Source organism: Rana temporaria, chromosome 5 (genome assembly GCF_905171775.1).
Source record: "Rana temporaria chromosome 5, aRanTem1.1, whole genome shotgun sequence".
In the NCBI taxonomy this organism is placed as follows: domain Eukaryota; kingdom Metazoa; phylum Chordata; class Amphibia; order Anura; family Ranidae; genus Rana; species Rana temporaria.
In genome coordinates, this window is record NC_053493.1 from 76937320 (window position 1) to 76961870 (window position 24551).

At 44.0% G+C, this 24551-nt stretch overlaps 1 protein-coding gene across 2 annotated transcripts in view; it reads right to left on the minus strand.

Moving 5' to 3' along the window:
- DPP6 (dipeptidyl peptidase like 6) overlaps nt 1-24551 on the minus strand; it is a 1751424-nt gene that overhangs the window by 1336336 nt on the left and 390537 nt on the right. The window contains exon 1 of one of the 2 annotated variants that reach the window (XM_040352725.1): nt 1003-1319. The exons of the other annotated variant lie outside the window; for it this stretch is intronic. Coding sequence (XP_040208659.1) covers nt 1003-1209 — 207 coding nt within the window. The 5' untranslated portion in view covers nt 1210-1319. Of the gene's footprint in view, nt 1-1002; nt 1320-24551 lie in introns of those variants that run through there. 2 annotated transcript variants of the gene reach the window in all.

Consider the following 24551-nt stretch of genomic DNA (forward strand, 5'->3'; position numbering starts at 1 on the left):
TTACATACACTCACAGGTAGGTCCTTACTGGCGAGTGTATGTAAAGTGAGTGTACTTAAAGCAGGGTATGCCTGTATAAACATGATGATACACATTACTTTACACACATGGCCTTCAAACTTAGACACCAAGATAAGGAAGGTATTTCCAGTTATGGATTTTTTTGCTGATGCCTTGCTTAGGTCTATTAATTTTCTGTCCATTTTATAGAGATGTACTGTACTAGGGGTACTGGGCCAGATGTACTGTATGTACAGAGAGATCTGGTTTATAGCCACTGCAGTGGGCTAAATGCAGAACACAAATTGGTCTGAGAGGACTTTAACCCTGCTGGGTCTGCATCAATGACAATGCACACGCAGGCCTTTTTATTTAAAGGGTGTTCATCTGCAATGATCAATGTCTAGTAATTCTGTTTCATTTTCCAGCCCAAAAAGAGGTGCCCTGGATGAGTCATTGGTTACTAAGGTGATATGCAAATGTTACCTTTGAAATTATCCAGGAAGTAAAGAACGTTGGGATCACACAGCATTAAATATATTACAATAATTGATTTTTTTTATTAGCGTATTTAGTAATTAATCCCCCATCACCGGGAGATCTCTCTTCTAATGAAGTTTTTTTTCTGTTGGCATTTGGGTTAATGACTACCACTAAGGATGCAAGGTAGGGATGTTGCCCTGCAAGGGTTAACCTCTGAGTTGTATCATAATTCAGTTTATTCTGCATCACTTGCCGATCAATAAAGTTCACATTAAAAAGATGTAATGGAGGAGACATCAGTAAAACACAGGCAATTGGAAAACCTGACTTGGTTTCCTTCGCGAAACAACCCCCCCCCCCCCCCTTCCCCGAAGAACTGAATTAATCATTAAGAAACGCTATCAATGGCATTTAAAGAGGGGGGCTGGGCTTCTAGGGGTTGCCAGACACACAGAACATACACAACACTTTAAAGGGGGGGAAAGGGGGGGAGGTGGATAATAACAACAAACGTCTTACATCTTCCTCCTCACAGTCATGCCGTGCTTGGTACTGATAAGAGGGTCGCGTCTCTGGTGGCGGAGGCGGCGGTGGTGGGCGTGAGGTCTTGCCAGCCGTGTCCTCTTCTGCATTTTGGCCCCCCAAAAGGTGACTGGCCTCAGGTGGCATGGGGAAAGACCTGGATGTGTTGATCTTCCCAGTGAACCTCTGGTACAGCGATGCCATCAAGTCAATCCTTTTCAGGTTCACAAGAAAAGTCAGCCTTAGCAAACTGTCTTTGAACCCGTTTTATTAGAGATCAATTGGCACAGTGGGTGAGCAAAGAAAAAAAAGAAGAAAAAAAAAATGGCAAAATGAAAAAAAAAAAAAAAAAAAAGCCAACAGGCCCCATAAAGCTTCAACCAGAAAGAAGAAAAGTCAACCATCCAACAGAGATCTTATATGGTAGCCACTAGCATTTAATAAGAGACAAAGCACTGGGGCGAACAGCTTTCCAATCACTCTTCAGCCTGAGGTGTCCGATCAATTGGCTGTGGAGGCTGCATGCCAACAGTCCATAGAAAAGGGGGGAGAGAGGGAAAGAAAAAGAGAGAGGGAGAGAGTGAGAGGACTCAGAAAGAGTCAACACATCATTCAGAGCACGTTGCCTGCTTCCCTTCTCCCTTTGTGTATATGGGGAGAGGGAGGGGGGGAGGCTTGCGAGTATTTTCCTGCTAGGTTTTCACTAATCTTGAAGAGCAACAGCCACCTGATTGAAATGAAGCCGTGGAGTGCAGGAGAGGAGGAGGAGGAGGAGGGTGGGAGTAAGCACTGAGACAGAAGGAAGTGGGAGGGAGGGAGGCGTTACAGCGAATAACTGCAACCCCGGTCGCTCTCCGTGGTGCTGAAACGTAGTTGCTTATTCTCGCTGCATGTCAAGCGCTGCCGTACGCTATTCTCCATCCGTATTGTGTGTCCGGCTCCTTCTCTGCCTCTATCCTCTCCGTCCTCTCATCTCCATCCTCCCTCCCTCTCCCTCAGTGATGTGTTTGCTTCTCTTTCACAAACAAACATGATGCAGATGAGGCGACAGCAGCTGCATTCCCACTCAAGGCCAACATATGAATCGCTAATACGTGACAACAGAAGATGAATGAAAACTTTACGTACTACGAGTCAGGAGAAAAAGTCAGAACACCTACCGGAGAAAGAAAAAAGTTCTACACTGCAACTGGCCAACACACAAGCTGCAATGTACAGTAAAACCTTGGTTTGAGAGTAACTTGGTTTAAGAGCGTTTTGCAAGACAAGCAAAATGATTTTAATAAATTTTGCCTTGATAGACAAGCGATGTCTTGATATAATGCCGCATACACACGGACATTTTTAATGGTCTAGAAAAAAACTATTTTTTTTCCGACATGATTCTTGTCAAGCCTGCCTTGCATACACACGATTGTGGAAAAAAAAAATGCTCGAGCAAAGCGCGGTGACGTACAACACGTACGACGGCACTATAAAGCCCTGTACACACGATCGGTCTGTGTGTACAGTGAAAAAAGTGAAAAAACGTGAAAAACGACGCAAAAAAATAGAGCATGTTCTAAATTTTTAATGCCCATTTTTCACGTCATGAAAAATGCTCTGGAGCTTACACACAATAGTTTTTAATGACATTAATGAAAAACTGGTCGTGTGTATGCGGCATAAGAGTAGCGTCATGTTACAACTGAGTATAAAAAAGAAGAAAGGAGCCTCTAAGTGTAGCAATATGGTTACAGTTAATGAAGGTACAGCATTTAGCAACTTATTGCTACACGTATGCCCTGTACACACGATCGGAATTTCCGATGGGATAAAATCCGATGGAATTTTCCGTCGGAATTTCGTTCAAGCTGTCTTGCATACACACTGTCAAACCAAATTCCGACCGTCCAAAACACGGTGACGTGAAACACTACGACGAGCCGAGAAGCCGTTCAATGCTTCCGAGCATGCGTGGATTTTTCTCCGGTGGAGTTCCACACAGATGAACGGAATTTCCGATAAAAAATAAAGCATGTTCTATTTCTAAACTCTGATGCCGCGTACACACGGTCATTTTTCGGCATGAAAAAAAAACACAACATTTTTCAGCATGTCCAAAAAACAAAGTTTTTCCAACTTCATCATTAAAAACGATGTTGCCCACACACCATCGTTTTTGAAAAATGATGAACAAAGCGCGGTGACGTACAACACGTACGACGGCACTCTGAAGGGGACGTTCTATTCGCCTTTGGGCTGCTTTTAGCTGATTCCGTGTTAGTAAAAGATGATTCGCGCTTTTTTGTCTGTTAAAGCGTGATAATTGTGCTTACTCCATTATGAACGGTAGTTTTACCAGAACGAGCGCTCCTGTCTCATAACTCGCTTCTGGGCATGCGCGGGTTTAAAACATTGTTTTAGCCCACACATGATCATTTCTTACAACCCGAAAAACGAAATTTCAGAAGCCGAAAAACAATGTGAAGCCCACACACGATGATTTTAAATGACGTTTTTAAAAACGTCGTTTTTTTTTTTCATGCCGAAAAACGACAGTGTGTACGCGGCATGACGGAAAAAAAGGCCAATGGGGCCCACACACGAAATTCTGTCTGACTTTTTTCATCGGAAATTCCGATCGTGTGTACAAGGCATTAGAGGCGCCTCTCTTCTCTTTTATACCCTGTAAAAAACAAAATGCTTTTATATACAAGTGCTTTGGATTACAAGCATGTTTCTGGAGCGAATTATGCTCACAAACCAAGGTTTTACTGTACAGTGACTGACAATAGTTGTGTAAATGTCAGAAGTAAATGTATGCCATGCTGGTACGGTGACTGAAGAGATTTTTCCCTACACTGGAATGACTTTTTGTCCTGATGAAAGCTGCCAGCTGCCACTTTTAAGCCTCTTTTGCCTGCAATAGCAGCGCACAATCGAATAATAGGCTGCTCAGCAATCCTATTATAATGCCAAATATTATTTTGTACATTAACCACTTGAGCCCCGGAAGATTTTACCCCCCTTCCTGACCAAAACACTTTTTACAATTTGGCACTGTGTCACTTTAACTGACAAATGCGCGGTCATGCAACTCTGTACCCAAATGAAATTTGTGTCTTTTTTTCCCACACATATAGCTAGATTCAGAAAGAGTTAAGCCGGCGTATCAGTAGAGTCGTAACTCTGAATCTAAGCCGTCGTACATTTAAGTGTATTCTCAAATTGAGATACACTTAAATGTAGCTAAGATACGACTGCCTGCGCCGTCGTATCTTAGCTGTCTAGTTCCGCCGGCCGCTAGGGGCGTGAACGCTGATTTACGCCTAGAATGCGTAAATCAGCGAGATACGCCTATTCACGAACGTACGCAGTAAAGATACGCCGTTTACGTAAGGCATTTTCAGGCGTAAAGTTAGTACAACAAAAAGCTGGACTAGCCAATGTTAAGTATAGACGTCGTTCCCGCATCAAATTTTTAAAATTTTACGTCGTTTGCGTAAGTCGTCCGTGAATGGGGCTGGACGTAATTTACGTTCACTTCGAAACCAATAAGTCCTTGCGGCGTACTTTGGAGCAATGCACACTGGGATATGTCCGTTAAAAACGTCAATTACGTCGGGTCATGAATTAGGATGATGAATTTGAATTAGGAGTGCTTACGCCGGCCCATTTACGCTACGCCGCCGTAACTTAGGAGGCAAGTGCTTTGTGAATACAGCACTTGCCTCTCTGACTTACGGCGGCGTAGCGTAAATATGATACGCTACGCCGGCTCAAAAAAACGCTGCCCTACGTGAATCCAGCTAATAGAGCTTTCTTTTGGTGGTATTTGATCACCTCTGCAGTTTTTTTTTTCTTTGCGCTATAAACAAAAAAATAGCAACAATTTTGAAAAAAAAAGTTACTTTTTGTATATTAAATATTTTTTAAAAAAAACATTTCTTTAACAGTTTATATATTCTTCTTCATATTTTTGGTAAAAAAAATGCAATAAGCGTATATTTATTGGTTTGCGCAAAAGTTATAGCGTCTACATGGGAAAGATTTAAAGCATTTTTTTTTACTAGTAGTGGAGGTGATCTGCGATTTTTAGCGGTACTGTGACATTGCGACAGACAGATCGGACACTTTTGACACTTTTTTGGGACCATTGACAATTATACAGTGATCAGTGCTATAAAAATGATCAAGGGGTTAACCGTGTGTTCCCTCGTGCGTTCTAGCTGTGTGGGGATGGGAATGACTAGGAGAGGAGACATATCGTTTTTCCTACTTAGTAGGAACAAACAATAGGTTTCCTCTTCCCTGACAGTACAGGGATTTGTGTGTGTGTGTTTACACACACAAATCCCTGTGCTGGCGCTCGAGCATGCAATCACACCCGGTGGCCACGCACATCTGGTTCCAGCCATGCAGCTGAGCCGGCGCGCACAAAATAGAGAACGATGAAACCGTACAGGGTTTCGCCCAGGGGAGCCATTCTCCTGCAGTTTATCTGCGTGAAATGGTCGGGAAACGGTTAAAGCGATTCTAAACGCTCATTTTTTTTTAACAGCAGCCCCATCCAGCCCCCCTAATACTTACCTGAGCCTGATCTCGATCCAGCAATGTGCACGAAAAGCAGCTGCTCTCCTGGATCTCTCCCTTCTCATTGGCTCAGACACAGCAGTGGGAACTAAAGGCTCCCCTCTGCTGTCAATCATAGTCAGTGAAGAAGAAGAAGCAGGGGATGAGGAGCACAGAGCAAGGATCAGGAGGGAGCACACATGAGTGCCACTTGCTATGGGGGCACTCAGCAGAGGAGAGGAGCCCAGAGCCCCAACGGGGATCTGAGAAGAGGAGGATCAGGGCTGCTCTGTGCAAAACCATTGCACAACGTGTTTTTTTTTTTTTTTATGTTAATTTGAGCCTGGGTTCACACTTGTGTGTTGCAGACACCACATGTGATTCACACAGGAATAGCACCGCATTCCTGTGTACATCACATGCGATGTCTGTGTGGTGCGATTTGAGCCATACATTTTGTATGGCTCAAATCACATTGCATTAAAATTATTATTATTTATTATTTAAGGTACTCCTATACTGCCGTCAATTTATGCAGCGCTTTACATATACATTGTACATTCACCTCAGTCCCTACCCTCGAGGAGCTTACAACCTAAGGTCCCTAACTCACATTCATACATATATTTTTGTGCAGGACCCTTTTTTCCGCACCTGAATCACATCTCATGGGTTTTCACACACATACTAGTAATCGCACTGCATTTTGCGATCTGTTTCAGGGTGTCGTTAATCTAACTTTGATACCCGCAGCAGATTGTGCTTATACCATGCAATTGCAATGCGGGAAACACACAGGATTCTCTGGGTTTCCTGCATTTTATAAGTGTAAACCTAGGCTAAAGCAGTATTAAACCCCAATATATCTATCTCTATATATATATATATATATATATATATATATATATATATATATATATATATATATATATATATTAAAGCTGCATTTTTTGCTGCAATATATATTAAAGCTGCTTTTTTAGGCATTTATTTTTATTTTCACATGATGTGATCTTGCCAGTAAGTCTGTTGTCTTTCAAAAGAACTAGATGTCCTGTAGATGTAGCAATTAGAGAGTTCCGACAAACTTTTTAACACTGACAGGGGTGCTTACAATAGCCAGTGAATTGAGGGGCACAGTGGCTGCGTTTGATGGCATGGCACAGTGGTGACAATTGATGGCACAGTGGCTGCGTTTGATGGCAAGGCACAGTGACTGCGTTTGATGGCATGGCACAGTGACTGCATTTGATGGCATGGCACAGCGACTGCATTTGATGGCATGGCACAGTGACTGCGTTTGATGGCATTGCACAGCGGCTGCGTTTGATGGCATGGCACAGTGGTGCAAATTGATGGCATAGTGACTGCATTTGATGGCATTGCACAGTGGTGATAATTGATGGCACAGTGGCTGCGTTTGATGGCATGGCACAGTGACTGCATTTGATGGCATGGCACAGTGGTGCAAATTGATGGCATAGTCACTGCATTTGATGGCATGGCACAGTGGTGATAATTGATGGCACAGTGCCTGCGTTTGATGGCATGGCACAGTGGTGACAATTGATGGCACAGTGGCTGCGTTTGATGACATGGCACAGTGGTGACAATTGATGCCACAGTGGCTGCGTTTGATGGCATGGCACAGTGACTGCATTTGATGGCAAGGCACAGTGGTGACAGTTGATGGCACAGTGGCTGCATTTGATGGGCACAGTGAGGCTGCAAATTTTTTCTTTTTTACGTTTGCGCCCCCCCAAAAATTTTGAGCACCAGCCGCCACTGCCTGTAGTACTATCCCCGGAGGAGCTGCTGGTTGTTTTGGGTCTTTGCTCTGTGATTAACCCCTTTAAAGTGGCTCAAAACCTTCCCTTGACACACCTGGTAATATGGGAGTTGTGGACCCCAGTAGCTTGTGGGGAAGCACAATATCCGGTTACACTACAACAGATTATGCAGATAAAAAGGGTTACCTTAAATGGAAGGGATCTTGTGATATGAAAGATAGGCTGCACACAGACTTCAAGATAACCAACCAAAGTAATGCTTTACTTAAAGAAGAAACAAAGGAACATGAGTAAAACAGTGATACTCTATTGGCAGATCTCTGTAGTATCAATAACAATATCAATATCAATACTAAGGCTTAAGTGTGAGCTAGGCTACAATGTCATATAGACCTGTGTGAGCACACAGCAAGAGGGACCCCTTCAACAAACACATACATTGAAACGCCCTCTTGCCAAACCTCACCCAGCTCTCTGCCTCTCTACAGTGAATATATAACTCTAAATAGATAACCCTTGGGTACTATAGCTATAGCTAATCAGAATGGCCTGGCGTCCCAGGCCAAACTTCAATACAGTCTCCTGCTAATAGTTTGTGCACTCATGCGTTGGCATGCGTTGGCGCTCAAAAGAAAACTGTTAATAGTTTCCTGAATAGTCAAACCGCAAAGATGGATATCAACAATCCGCCCTTCCGCAAGACAATCAGTACTTTCAGGCAAGTGCCCGTCTCACCCAACCAGTTCAGGCCTTGTCCTTCTACGGCACACCGTCCGGTCAGTCAGCAGTCTCTGGTCCTCAGACAATTATAATTATAATTAAACTATTCACGCCAGGGACTCTAACTTCCTTTCCTGGTGAAACTTGACTGAAGTCCTTGCAAAAGACAAATGCAGACTTCTTCAAAGCAGCAGCAAACTGATTGCAGAACTGAGCACTGCCCCTTAGTAAAGTAGTGGACAGTTCTGGACAGAGCTCTAAGAGCACTAACCAGTGTTCTTTGTGTGGACCCTCAGCTGACTTAAACCACAAGAGGGTATAACTGTCTAAGGATCCTTAGGGTGTCTGTACTCACAAGGCTCCTGCAGCACCACCGGCAGTCTTCTGATACCAGATCGAATGCACTGTAGACTCTCCCTCTGTCAGCTTTGGTAGGGACCAGGGATGCCCCAAAAACTGCAAATATTGATACAAAAAAATCACTGGCGCTCAATGGGAAATAACTAATATCCCATGAAATACTTAAAACCCTCGTATGGGCTGAGAACAGTCCGTGCTGCAGAGATCCGGATACCCTGAAGTACCACAAATACACAAATACACCAAAAAGGAAAACTCTGCGCTCCTGAAAGTTCACCAATTATAAATCCACTTAATGTTTGTGAAGAAAAAAACATACATTAACACTTTAATTTTCGGAAGATCCAGTCCTTTATATGGTTAAAAAAGGGAAAGTTTCCACAATGTACACAATATAATAAAAAAAGTATAAAAAAAACTTTCCAAATGTCTGCATCAGACCAGCACCCTCTTCAGACTTCAAATGGTTAAAGCTTGCGGTTTTAGTTTGTGGGCTGTCTAGCAAGACATCATTAGTGCAAATGGTGAGCACAGTACATTACCCAGCCAGATGTACACATCGATCGAATGTCCTTCTCCTGGCTGATGTAACAATGTCCGGGATCCTAAGCTCTCTCCTATGCGGGTATGGAAGCTTCACAGACCCGATAAATGTGACTGCTGGAGACACAGGGTGGATCAGCCTATCAGAAAGGACGCTCTCCCTGGGTGAACATGCAAGCGTCCCACGTCTGAGACACTGTTTCAGTAAACCAGCTGTACTGCAGGGAGAAGTTTAGGCGCCCTCCAGTGGGCAAATTGCAGTATGCGCTTGTTGAAAAATCAACAGCGTTGCATGGCGATTAAAATAATCGGATATAAAAGTTCTTATGCATGAATAGGATCTTCCATCATAAAAGGGGGATATTAAGAGTGGTCCTAGACGACGCGTTTCGCCCTTACAAGAGCTTTGTCACAGTCCAAAAACTGCAAACCCTCCCACCTGAGGCGACATGTCAGCAATTCAGGCCCTCAGGTTGCCCACCAGAGGCCACATAGCAGCAAGTGCCAGGGGAGGCAACACCTTTCCCCCAGCCTGGTCCAATCCTCTCCTAGGAATGACCCATGTGCTCCTCTAACATCTATACAGGCACCTAGCATGCCTAGGGGCACCACCATTCTAATTGGCCAGGGCTGTATGAATATTCATGCTCCCATCTGCATGGTTTCTGCCTACTACTTAGCACTTTCCACAGTTGTCAGGACAGTGTGAAACTTCAAAACAGCATGAGCAGCACCAGAGCACACTGATCAGACTACACTAGCCAATCAGAGCTCTCTGTTAAGCAGACAGAAAATAAATCTACCTAGCTGTTTCTCTGTTAAGCAGGGCAACCAAAAACTACAATACACTAATCCTAGTACCTACCTAGGATCATGCTACGCATATATATATATATATATATATATATATATATATATATATATACATAACGGCTGTTTAGAATCCTCTGTGTCACTACAATTTGGTTTCACTAACATGTACAGTGTCAATAGAAACAATTTCTATTGTCACTTTCATGGTTGAGTAGGTAGAACTATTAATTAATTATTTAATGCTCCGCATGCTCAAGCTGTTAATATGAACAGACTGCCTACAAAACCGATCATTAAAATTTTGGTCTCAGTAGGTGAATTTTGCTGCAGTTTAATGGCACATGTCAATCAAAACTGAAAGCTAAACCTTGAGATGAGAGCGACTACAACCTAGCAGCTCATTATTTCCCTTTTTTATTCTGTATTTGCTGTAGTGTACAAATCCACCCAGTAATCTGGTAATCGGAGAACCGCTGCCTGTGATTCATACTATTCTCAATGACACTCACCACAGGCTCCTTGCTGCCTCTCTCATACAAGGCTTGGTGTAAAAATACATAGTTATATGGTAAATGCAGCACCTAAAAGTAAAATGATTCATTGGTGACTGTGGGGGAGAATTATTAAAACTGGAGAGAGTGCAAAATCTGGTGCAGCTCTGCATAGAAACCAATCATCTTCTAATTTCAGCTTGTTCAATTAAAGCGGATCTTCCACGTCCATACGTTTTTTTGTTTTGTTTTTTCTAGTAGGTCAATAGTAAAGATTACAAGAACTCACTTATTTGGTGTCCAGAGTCCACTTATTACTGATTCCGTCTGCAATTTACACTTATATTTTGGTCGCAGCGCTGTTCCCGATTTAACTGTGGGCATTGGAAGCCCACAAGCAGCCACTTCCTGGTTGCGCCGCTCAACCCCGCGCATGCGCACTAATTACGGGGAGTAGCGGCGTCAACTACTGTGTTGCCATCACAACGGCAGGCGTTGTTATGCAAAGTTACCGCCCCGTTGTGATGTAAACACAGCATAATGTAAAACCTCACCACACACAGCTCACTTCCTGGTTCGGAAATCATGCAAGATTTGGTATGAAAGCTCCGCAATGAACACTGGGAGCTATGAGAGAAGCTCCCAGAGCACACTGCGTGGTACGGGAAGTGACACAATGGCCGAAGAATACCCGCAGTTGTGCAGACAAGAAGCCTCATTAAACTAAAGGTACTGTACAGATCTGAAAATTACAAACCTCTGTTTTAAAAATTTTTAATGTCGGCAGTACAAATAGGCTAATGTTGCAATTAGGGTGGAGCTCCGCTTTAAGCTTTGACAATAAAACCTGGAAGCTGATTGGTTTCTTTGCAGAGCTGCAGCAAATTTTGCACTCTACAATTTTAGTAAATTAATCCTTCTGCAACTTTCCTCTGCATCAAAGGCTGGGCCTTTGCACAGACACCTTGAACACACTCACCTAATAAAGGGGAAACATCAACTACAAGTAGATATTGATGGTCAGACTTTAAGGCCAAGGAAGTATATTAAAAATAAAGTTTAATATCATATTCATTTACAATTTTTTTTTTTACATAGTAATAAATTACAATTACAACAAATGACCACTGTATATAAAATCCTTAGAAGTCGCCGAAGCACGTTTCGCCGTGGGGCTTCTTTAGAACGATAACAAGGATTTCGTAGAGTAATGTGTAACAGAGAACCAATAGTTATAAAACAGATGGTCTCTCAATGGATGTATCCATAAGGCACAAATAGCAAGCGGTATCACAAGATCCACAACTTTAGAAATGCCCATGCCATTCTGCCGACGTATATGTACGTGAGGCAGTCGCCAAGTGTTTAAAGGAATTCAAAATTATCTCTGTGTTTTTATTTATTTGTGATGCTTTTTTGGTAAATGAGTAGGGGTACAATGTACCACCCTTACTCATTTACATAGGGGAGTGGGTGTGATTTGGGGACCCCCTTGTTAAAGAGGGCTTCCAGGTTTCCGATAAGCCCGCTGCATGCACCTCCACATGTTGAGGGCAAGTAGCCTGTCAAACTGCCTTCTCCGATAAGGGTCTAAAAAGGATTATCGGGGGACCCCCATGCCGTTTTCTTTTTATTTTGGCGTGTTTTTATTTGTGTCTAAAGGAACAGAAAGCAAATGTAATTCTTCCCAATTGGACACAGCGGTATTAACCCTTCCTTTCTCTATCAAGGGAAAAAAAAAACGTTTTTGCTTTGACTATACTTTCAATTTCAATTATCTATAATCACTAAGAGCAGAAGCACTTTTTTTAACCTCACACTGTTTAATTTATTCTGTCTGTGTAGCATTCTAAGTCCCCCAATATAGACCTTGCACTTCTCCTTCCCGGTTAGAAGGTGTTTTCTGTAATTTGCAGTTACACTCTGTGCTTTCTCGCGGCTCGCACATTAACACTTTCTTATGAAGGATCTACGTGATTTACTTTTGGAATGAGTGTGCTTATCCTCATCATTATATGACAATAAAATGGACAGGAATTAGATCAGTCAAAAACACAATCTTGGAGGTACAAGGACACTTCATCTGTGCTCATGCAGTAAAAATGGGACATGATTTAGGAAAATCATAAACCTCAAGATACAGCCCTATAAAATGAATTCAGTGTTGTCTCACATTTTTACTTTTCCTTTAAAGGATCAACCTACTCAAATTTTATTTCAGTTTTGCAAAGATGTTGGTGGTTGAATCATCTGCCAGCTTTAATGCTTCTCAGGGGCTCCAGACGTGAGCTCCTACCGTTACAATAAAGTCTGACTCTTCCTGTCGGGTTATTCAGTTATAGCCGGATTCATAGAGAGTTACGCCGGCGTATCAGTAGATACGCTGTCGTAACTCTGAATCTACGCTGGCGTTAATTTAAGCGTATTCTGGAAACCAGATACGCTTACATTAGGCTAAGATACGAGCGGCGTAAGTCTCCTACGCCGTCGTATCTTAAAGTGTCATGTTTAGGCTGGCCACTAGGTGGCGCTTCCATTGAGTTTGGCGTAGAATATGTAAATGACTAGATACGCCGATTCACGAACGTACGTGCGCCCGTCGCAGTAAAGATATGCCGTTTCCGTAAGAGATACGCCGCGTAAACGTAAAGCTGCCCCCTAGGAGGCGTAGTCAATATGGCCGTCGTTCCCGCGTCGAAATGTGAAAATGTTACGTCGTTTGCGTAAGTCGTCCGTGAATAGGGCTGGACGTAATTTACATTCACGTCGAAACCAATACGTCCTTGCGGCGTACTTTGGAGCAATGCACACTGGGATATGTACACAGACGGCGCATGCGCTGTTCGTAAAAAACAACAATCATGTCGGGTCACGAGTAATTTACATAAAACACGCCCCCCCCCCATCCTCATTTAAATTAGGCGCGCTTACGCCAGCCACATTTACGCTACGCCGCCGTAAGTTAGGAGGCAAATACTTTGTGAATACAGTACTTGCCTCTCTGACTTAAGGCGGCGTAGCGTAAATACGATATGCTATGCCGCCTTAAAGATGCGGCGCTCTACTTGAATCTGGCCATTAGTCTACAACTGTTCCCTTCTAGATTGTAAGCTCTAACGAGCAGGGCCCTCTGATAATTCCTGTATTAAATTGTATTGTAACTATAATGTCTTCCCTGATGTTGTAAAGCGCTGCGTAAACTGTTGGCGCTATATAAATCCTGTATAATAATAATAATAACTGTAAGTCAACTGTAACAGGGGTTCTAACACTTGAATTCTTCAAGGAATATAAGAAACTTGTCTGTCGTTCACCTCACCACTGTCTTCAGTCAAACTGAAGCATCGTTTGTGAATCAATTGACCCTTTAAAGCACATACACAAGGCCTGCGGGCAGAATCTGGCCCACCGGCATTGCCATGTGGCTCTCACACCCAGTGTTGCAGCCAGAAACGTAGAGGAACTCCATTCCACCACCTCCAGCTCTCACCCTCTGCTCCCAGCTGTCACTTGTAAACACCTTCTGTGCTCCTGTAAATAACGAATCCCTGCACACACTCACAGTGGGACATGGTGTGGACAGATCTCCAGAATCTAAGAGAGAACCTGCAAGTTGAGGCAGAACCACCTACACAGGGACACAGGGAGGTACTAGAGCCAGGCAAGGTGAGAGAGATACATGGAAGTTTGGTAGGGGGAATGAAGGGGTTGGAGTTGCACACTGTGCATAGTGCACCTCTAAACCCTGATCTGTGTACACCCATGGACCCTGCACTCTGTACAAAGCATACAACTGAACCCTGCACTCTGTACACAGCACACCCCTGAATGCTGCACTTAGTGCATAGTGCATCCCTAAACCCTGTAAACACCTGAACCCTCCACGTTGTATATAACGCACCCCTAAACCCTGTACTCTGTACATAGAACACACCTGAAATCTGCAGTCTGTGTACTGCTGGACCCTGCACTCTGTATATAACACACCCCTGAACTCTGCACTCTGTACATAAAGCACTCCTGAACTCTGCACTGTAGATAATGCACTGCTTAACCCTGTGCTCTGTAGATACCGCACCCCAGATACAAACGGCTCTTTGAGGGCAACCTTACTGCTGATGCGGCCCGCAATGACATTGAGTTTGACACCCCTACTTTAAAGGGTATCTTTTAAATCTGAACAACAACCTTGAAAATCAAAAACCAATACTGGTTACCCAGCCAATCCTAGTCATGCTAGAGATATATAGGTAGATTCATGTAGAAGAGCCTAAACTTGCGGCGGCGTAGCTTAACGTGTTTAGGCTACGCCGCCGTAAGTTAGCTAGGCAAGTACATGATTCTCAATGTACTTGCCTGCTAAGTTACGACGGCGTAGCCTAAATCGGCGGGCATAAGGGCGCCTAATTCAAATGTGTTGGAGGGGGGCGTGTTTTATGTTAATGAGGCTTGACCTTGCGTTTTTTACGTTTTTTTAAACTGCGCATGCGCCGGGCGCCTACATTTCCCAGTGTGCATTGCGGCTAAGTACGCTGCACGGGCCTATTGATTTCGACGTGGACGTAAACAACGTAAATCCCGATTCGCGGACGACTTACGCAAACTATGTAAAAAAATTTAATCTCGCGGTGGTAACGGCGTCCATACTTTAACATTGTTATTCCAATAGGGCCTAGCTCTAACTTTACGCGGCCTATCTCTTACGTAAACGGCGTAAAAGTACTGCGTCGGCCGGGCGTACGTTCGTGAATCGGCGTATCTACTAATTTGCATAATCTACGCCGACCGCAATTGAAGCGCCACCTAGCGGCCATCCGAAATATTGCAATCTAAGATAGGACAGCGCAAGCCGTCGTATCTTAGATATGTTTAAGCGTATCTCTGTTTCAGCATACGCTTAAACATAAGTCAGCGTAGATTCTGAGTTTGGACGGCTTATCTACTGATAAGCTGGCCTAACTCTTTCTGAATCTACCTATTTGTTTAAAAACCTATTTCCAGACCAACATATAATATACATATAGTTCATCATGCCATCATGCTCACACCATCACACCAGCACTGAAATCAGTGCAGGACTATTTGAATGAGTGTTTTTCAACCAAATGGATAGTGTCTACATCATCAGAATGTGATATGGGCACTGCTAGAAATACATCAGGGCAGTACTGAGACTTGAGAAGTTTCACCTTCATGTACATGGGCTGTCAGGTTTTTATTGCTGTCTGTGTCCCCGTTAGGGAAATTCATCCTCTCTATTTGTCCTGTTTACCATTACCATTGAAAGTAAAAAAAAACAAAAAACATCTCTTTTTGGGTTGTCTGCAGAACAGTAGAAGAGAAATCCTCACATGGGGACACTAGTTGGGGTGACCTGGGGGTCCCCAAGAGATTCCCTTCCTTTGCAGTCTTGGCTATGGGACAAGAAGGAGGAAAGTTCTTCTCATTTTGACCCAGATGGCAAAATAAAAAATGACAAGGTTTATAACCCTCCATTACGCTCTCCACATGTAAAATTGCAAGCCTCCCATAAAACATTACAGTAATTACAATAATGACTCGAAATGTATAACCCGTAAAAATATACCGGATTTTCCCTATAACTTGATTGCCCATTTCTACATAACATTCTCTATGGAAGTTGCAAAATGATCTTACAGTCTTTTTCTAGCCCTCATTATCATATTGTATAATCATATTTATAGCACATGCAAATGAACCCCTGCCATCCACTTTCTTGCAGAAAATGAAACCACTAAATGCTTAGTCACAGACATTCCCCGCCATCCTGGAAATTTTTATTTGACTAATGACTCAAAATCTTTGGTTTTAGACCTCTATAAAACCTAGTTATTCTCAATGATGACTAAATCTGCTACGCCAACAGAAAACATTTGGCAGGGCTTTGAATCTTTGTATAACAAGCTGCCCTGGTCAGGGGGGTGCCCATTGGCTTCATGGCAATGGGGATAAGTAAGTATATGCAAGGACATGTGCCTGATTTTTATATTGGTTCTGATTTGATTAACCAGTTAAACTGCATGAGAGGTGGACTGTGAATAGAATAAAAGTCACAAAAATAAACAAATGGTGATCATCAGTGCTACCCCTCAGTGTCCATCAGTGCCACCCCACAGTGTCCATCAGTGCCACCCCTCAGTGCCCATCCATGCCCAGTGCCCACCTATCAGTGCCACCCCTCAGTGCCCATCCATGCCCAGTGCCCATCTGTGCCACCCACAAGTACCCATCAGTGCCCCTCAGTGTCCATAAGTGCCGCCCATGAGTGCCCATCAGTGCCGCCTATGAGTGCCCATCAGTGCCTCATACCAGCGCCACCATCAGTGCCACCTCATCGGTGCCCATCAGTACTACCTCATCGATGTCCATCAGTGCCATCTCATCTGTGCCCATCAGTGCCGCCATATCAATGCCCGTAATTGAAAGAGAAAACGTACTTATTTACAAAAAAAATGTACAGAAAAAAATAAAAACGTATTTTTTTTCAAAATGTTCAGTCTTTTTTTAGTTGTTGCGTAAAAAAAAAAAAGCAGAGGTAATCATATACCACCAATAGAAAGCTCTATTTGTGGGGGAAAAAGGATGCCAATTTTGTTTGGGTACGGTATAGCATGACCGCGCAATTGCCATTCAAAATGCGACAGCGCTGAAAGCTGAAAATTGGCTTGGGAGGGAAGGTGCTTAAAGTGGAAGTTCACCCAAAAATTAATTTCTAATAATACCTTGAGCTGACCGGTTATACTGCGAGGATGCTGTTTTTTTTTCCATACATACCTTGTTAGCGGTGTTTCATCCCTCGGCTTCCGGGTATGATTCTAGCGGGGCTGGGCGTTCCTAGTTGATTGACGTTCCTCCGACCACGTCACGACTTTCCGAAAGAAGCCGAATGTCGCTGTGCAGGCGCCGTATAGAGCCGACTCTATACGGCGCCTGCGCAATGACGTTCGGCTTCTTTCGGAAAGTCGAGACGCGCAGTATGCGCCGGTCAGAGGAACGTCAATCAACTAGGAACGCCCAGCCCCGCTAGAATCGTACCCGGAAGCCGAGGGATGAAACACCGCTAACAAGGTATGTATGGAAAAAAAAACAGCATCCTCGCAGTATAACCGGTCAGCTCAAGGTATTATTAGAAATAAATTTTTGGGTGAACTTCCACTTTAAGTGCCTGGTATGGAAGTGGTTAAACAGCGAGTGCAGTGAATGGTGTCCTGAGGCTTCGGCCCCCGTCCTATAGAGCCCCGTGGCTCTGATTCTGCTAAGTTTTAGTAAAGACAGTTACTCTAATTTTACTGTAATGATAGATTCTGCAATGGCTCACTTTGCTGAACAATTAGAATAATTGAGATCACACCTTTCTTTTTAACACCCCATAAATGTCACCTGCGATGTCTCGAGATAAGAGGTGACAAGTGATGTAACTGCTAAAAATGATTTCTTATTCTCTAGCAGTTTTTAATTCCTCAGTACAGGATACATGGGGAAATGTAATGTACAATTCATCCAATAACAATAAAATGACAAGTCACATAAAGAATGAAAAGGAAGCTTTAGCAAAGCAAAATGCCTGAATGAGAAGCCTAAAGCCTCGTACACACGACCGTTTTCCTCGGCAAAAAACATCAAGAAAAATGCTGGCAGAGCTTTTTTGCCGAAGAAAACGGTCGTGTGTATGTTTTTTGTCGAGAAAACTGTTGTGGATCTCGACGAGAAAAAAAGAGAACATGTTCTCTTTTTTTCGTCGGGAGTCTCAATTTCCTCGCCGTGTTTCTCGTCGGGCTGGTTTACGACGAGAAACACGTTCGTGTGTATGCTTAGAAACGCGCGCATGCTCAGAATAAAGTATGAGACGGGAGCGCACCTTCGGTAAAAGTAGCGTTTGTAATGGAGATAGCACATTCGTCACGCTGTAACAGACTGAAAAGTGCGAATCGTCTCTCACCAAACTTTCACTTAACACGCAGTAACATGAGATTAGCAAAAGCAACCCCAAGGGTGGCGCCAGTGGAATCGAACTTCCCCTTTATAGTGCCGTCATACGTGTTGTTTGAGAACAACGAGATTTTGTCTTGACAGTGTGTATGCAAAGAAAGCCTGACAAGATTCTCGTCGAGGAAAACTAAGTTTCTTTTACGACGAGATGTGTATGAGGCCTTAGATCAGTGGTTCTCAACCTTTCTATTACCGTGACCCCTTGATAAAATTTACCAAGTTGTGGGGACCCCTAACAGTAAAAAAAAAAATCGTAGCATGGGTGGTCAGCACCTAAGCCAAGACAAGTAATTTGCGCCCCCTAACCCACGGAAATTTAGCGATCCCTAAGTCTCTTCCAACTCGTACAGTATTAAAACCCCTTATGGTACATTTTAGGATGTACCACTCTTCTATTTGTTCTCCTTTTTTCCCCCTTTTATCTCTCTATCCTAATTTCTTGTTTTTTTTCCCCATCCCCCTCTCTCGCCATCTTTCTTGTTCTTTCTCTTATTCTTTCTTGACCTTTATCTTTGTCTCTTCCCCTCTTTTCATGTATTCTTTATTTTTTATTCCTTCTCTTACTCCTTGGTGGGGGGGAATTGGATCAGTGACAGTGCAGGTGGGGGGTGGGATCAGTGGTAGTGCAGGGGGGTTCTGACTAACTTTGGTGCTCTTGATCAAGGTCATCTGTTGATCTTAGAACTGTAGGGGGGGCTTTTAATGGCAACTTTAATCACAGGTAGTGTTACTCACGGTGTCTCCGACTTTGTAGTGTCCCTCAGCAGTGACACATATGCCGAAATCCGGAGATAGGGTCTCATCCAGCCCCTCCCACTTCACATTCCTCACCAGTCAGCTGACCTCCAGTCTCTGCCCCCCAGCCATGCTGTGAACTGAATGGGCAGCTGCGAAGATGCTAAGTGGGCGGCCGCGGGCTCCAGGAACAGCCTAGCTGGGCAGCTGCAAAAAGGCTAGGGAGAGCAGAGCAGGCTTCAAGAACAGCCCAGGATTCGGGGACCCCTGGCAAATCATCATTCGACCCCCAAGGTGGTCTCGACCCCCAGGTTGAGAACCACTGCCTTAGATGAAGGCTGCCTGTCTCTAACTGGGTTCTAGAGTAGTAAGATCTCTCAGTACACCTAGGGGGCGGGGCATATATATAAAACAGTCAATGTGAATGTACTATTAGGTATAGAAAATAATAAGCACATTTCTATGTCTCTTTTTACCATTATTTGAACCACTATTTACTCTCATGTGCAGTAATATAATTTGCCCCTAAATATTATACATTCACCTTTAGTTCAAATGGACCTCTGTATATTTCCAACATCGTCATTTCCTGTTATTAACCACTTCAATACCGGGCACTTATACACCTTCCTGCCCAAGCCAATTTTCAGCTATTAGAGCAGTCGCAATTTGAATGACAATTGCGCTGTCATGCTACACTGTACCCAAACAAATTTTTTATCATTTTGTTCCCACAAATAGAACTTTCTTTCTCTGCGATTTTTTTTTTTTAGCAACAAATAAAAAAGACCGAATTGTTTCTGTAAATTGTTTTGTAAATATGTATATTTTCTTCTTCAATGGGGGGCACTGATAAGCACTGATAAGGTGGCACCAATGTGCACCGATGAGATTGCACCAATGAGGTGGCACTGATGGGCGACACTAATGGGCACTGATAAGCGGCACTGGTATGCAGCACTGATGGGCACTCATAGGTGGCACTGATGGGTACTTATGGGTTGCACTGATAGGTGGCACGGATGGGCACTGATGGTCACTGATGGGTGGCACTGATGGACACTGATGGGTGGCATTGCTGGGCATCACTGATTTCATGTGTTTCATAATGATGCCAGTCAGTGCCCATTTGTGGGCACTGATTGCCACATATTGGGCATGTATTGGCATATGTGGATGGCTATCCACATGTTAGGGGCTTCCCTGATGGTCCTGGGTGGGCAAACAAGGGGGGGGCTGCACTGATAAACAATCAGCGCAGACCACCCCTGTCTTTCAGACGCGAGTGAGGAAAAGCCAATCAACGGCTCTTCCTGTTTACGTCATGTTCAGCAGTGGTTGGACACGGCTGATCACGTGTTAAAGAGCCTCCATCGCAGGCTCTTTACCAAGATCGGTGTATCGGTGTGTCAGACTGATACATCGCACCACCGATCGCCGCGATGCACGCCCCCACAGGTGCGCTGCGGCTGTTATCCTGCTGGACGTCATATGACATCCAGTCAGGATAACACAACCACCGCCCGGCCATCATTTTGCTATATGCCAGGCGGGAAGTGGTTAAAGAGCACTTCTTGACTCCCAGTCCAGTGATCTTGCCCAAGCCGAGATTATGAAGTTGATTTACTAAAGGCAAATAGACTGTGCACTTTTCAAGAGCTGTTGCTCCAGAGCTTAGTAAATGAGGGGAAGCTCTGCTGACTTCCATTCTCTAATCATGTGCAAGCAAAAATGCTATTTTTCTTTTCTTTTCCTTGCATGTGATTGGGTATTTTTTGTAAAGTCAAGCTTCACCTCGTTTACTAAGTTCTGGAGTAACTGCAGTTTGTCGGACAATATGATTGACTTGGATCTACATCACTGGACAACACGATTGATGATGGATTTACATCACAGGCCCTTTTTTTATATACTACACATAGCAGTGGCGGCTGGTGACATTTTAGGATGGGGGGGCGCAAGACCCCGCCCCTCCACATTTGGTCCCTCCCACTTCTCATAAGCCACACCCCCTATAGAATACACCCACTCCGTCCCCTGTATTCCACTTGCTTCCACTCATAGTGTCAGGAGTATACAGCTCAGCATCACAGCACAGAGTATATAGCCCCAGCATCACAAATCATGGTATATAGCGCAGGCTTACAGATTGGCGCAAACAAACTAAAAAATTACACTGTTAGTTATGAAGGACTCTAAATGGGCATGAGATTATCAGAGACTGCGGACATACTGCACGAGATTATCAGAGACTGCGGACATACTGCACAAGATTACCAGAGACTGCGGACATACTGCACGAGATTACCAGAGACTGCGGACATACTGCACGAGATTACCAGAGACTGCGGACATACTGCAAGAGATTACCAGAGACTGCGGACATACTGCACGAGATTATCAGAGACTGCGGACATACTGCACGAGATGACCAGAGACTGCGGACATACTGCACAAGATTATCAGAGACTGCGGACATACTGCACGAGATGATCAGAGACTGTGGACATACTGCACGAGATGACCAGAGACTGCGGACATACTGCACGAGATGACCAGAGACTGCACACATACTGCACGAAATTATCAGAGACTGTGGACATACTGCACAAGATTACCAGAGACTGAAGACATACTGCATTACTTGTCCTGCGACTTGGGAATTCAACGTTGCATGACAAGTCGTACCCCATATCTGTGCGACTTCAAGTCACAGCGACTTCAAAGTAGTCCCTGCATTACTTTGGTCGCACTTTGATGCAACTTGAGGTCCATAGACCTCCAGAATACACAGGCATTGCTTTAAGTCGCATCAAACTTTCAGACTGTTTTAGCCTGAAAGTCGCAAGATTCTGCCACAATTTTTTGCTGCGATTTTGCAGCGACTTGAAGCAATGCCTGTGTGTTCTGGAGGTCTACGGACCTCAAGTCACATCAAAGTGGGACAAAAGTAATGCAGGGACTACTTCGAAGTCGCTGTGACTTGAAGTTGCACAGATATGAACGGTTCTGATCAGGTCCAACTTATCCTGCAACTTTCCAGTCCCAAGTCGCTATTTCCACCAATTAAATATAAAAACCAATTGAATACGCGGGGGGGGGGGGAGTATGGGTTCCCTTCCTGCCGCTATTTCCACCAATTAAATAAATAAAAAAAATAACATTTTAACAAGCCCGGAGGGGAGGGGGGATTGGATAAGGTCCAAAAAGAAATGAATGAATAAGCGGGGGGGGGGGGATGGTTTGGCTATTTCCACCAATTAAATAAAAAAAAACAATGTTAAATACTTTTTTTTTTAACAAGCCGGGGGATTGGATGGGGTCCAAATAAAAAAATGAATAAGTGGGGGGGGAGGGGGGGGCTGGGTGCCGTCACAGCTGCTATTTCCACCAGTTAAATTAAATAAAAACAATGTTAAATACTTTTTTTTTTTTTTAACAAGCCTGGTTTGGGTGGTGCCGTTAATGCTGCTCTTTCCACCTATTGACAAAAAAACATCTGAATCATCTGAATAAGCGGGGGGGGGGGGGTTGGTCGGCCGCTACGGTCGGTATTTTTGCCCAAAGTTTTTTTTTTTTTATAGGTCGGGTGCGGGAAGGGGTCCGTTTGCTGGCTCTTGCATACATCAAACACACTTTAATTAGGCAGGGAGGGGGTTCATACCTGTTACTGCAGGCATGCTGGCAGATAGCTTCGAGGCGCACTCAGCTCCTGAGTCCCGACGTCACTTCCGGTTCTTCCTGAGACGTCGGGACTAGCACAGAGACGTGCGGGTCTTGGGAGATTTCAATTGCTGGGCTGACGATGTAAATAATTCGGAAGCCCAGCAGTTGATTGCATTTGCAAACTCCATTGGCTATAGCCAAGATGTCATAGGGGCTACCCATAAAGCGGGCCACACCCTGGACTGGCTTTTCCAGTCAGGATGTATAGAGAAAGTATATCCCCCGAAAGAGATTATATGGAGTGATCACAAATTAATATTATTTGATCACAGCCATAAATTTCGCAAAAAGTTACCTCATGTTCCTAATAGGAACAGTATTCCAAAATTTTCGAGAAATCTCACTAAAATATCTGTTAAGGCTTTTAGTAACCACTTCCTGTTGAATATTGATAAGGCATCGTTTGAGTCCACTAAAGTCGCAGCTGAGAAAATTAATTTTTTCAATACGGCTATTACAAAAGCGCTCGACTACTTAGCCCCCCTAAAGAGAAATCATTGCATTAGGCAAGCAAATAATAATCCCCTCTGGTTTACCCAGGTGACCAGAAGTTTAAAATGGAAGTGCAGAGCAGCGGAGAAAGCGTGGAGAAAAAATCCGGTGCCCGCCTCCAAGGAGGTATATACCGCAGCCCTGAGGAACTATAAACTAGGGATACAAACTGCCAAAAAGCAGTTTTTCTCTGAAAAAATTGCTAATGCTAAAAATGCAGCAGCTGAACTCTTTAGAGTTGCGAAAAATCTAGCTAATCCAGCATGTAGACAGCCGGAAGAAGAAGCTTCACCAGAGTTTTGTAATATTTTATCAAATTATTTTAATGAAAAGATAGAAATTATTAGAAACAATATCAAAGTAGTAGATATTGAGGAATATTGTCCCATCTATGAAGGTACAAGATTCTCTAGTTTTGTGGACGTCTCTACTTTAGATATTCTGAATATCCTCAAGTCTCTTAGAGCCTCGTCCTCATCATTTGATCCTTGCATTGCGCAACTAGTGAAGGACGCCGCAGAGACATTGGCCCCCTTTATTGCCGACATTGTAAATACTTCCTTCTCCACTGGAACAGTGCCGGGTATTCTGAAGCGGGCGGTGATTATTCCCCTGCTGAAGAAAGCTAACCTGGCACGCTCCGTGTTGAGCAATAATCGTCCCATTTCAACTCTACCATTTCTGGCAAAAATCATGGAACGAGCCGCAGTGTGGCAAATTCAGCCCCATCTCGAGTCCAATTCCATTCTCGATGATTTTCAATCTGGATTCCGACCAGGAAGAGGTCCTGAAACCGCCTTAACCAAAGTCCAGGATGATCTACTCTGGGCCCTGGACAGAAATGAGGCTTCGGCCTTGGTATTGCTGGATCTGTCGGCAGCATTCGATACCATCGATCATTCTAGACTGCTTGATCGATTAGGGACTGTGGCAGGCATTGATGGTATAGCATTGGCATGGATGACCTCATTTCTGCTGGACAGGGTTCAGAGAGTAAGGCTGGGACTGCACTGCTCTTCTGATAGTCCCCTGTTCTGTGGAGTCCCTCAAGGGTCGGCGTTATCGCCGCTCCTGTTCAACATCTATCTGAGGCCTCTGCTATATATCATCCGCCACCACAACATATCTTTTCATGTCTACGCTGACGACACCCAGTTCTACATTCCTCTGCCCAGGGATGGGGGGGCACAGATAACTCTGGCCACCTGCCTGGAGGAAATTCAAGCCTGAATGGGGGCCAATTATCTTATGCTCAATGGCTCCAAGACTGAGTGCATGGTTTTATGCAATCAGCCATGGTCGGGCGGTTTCC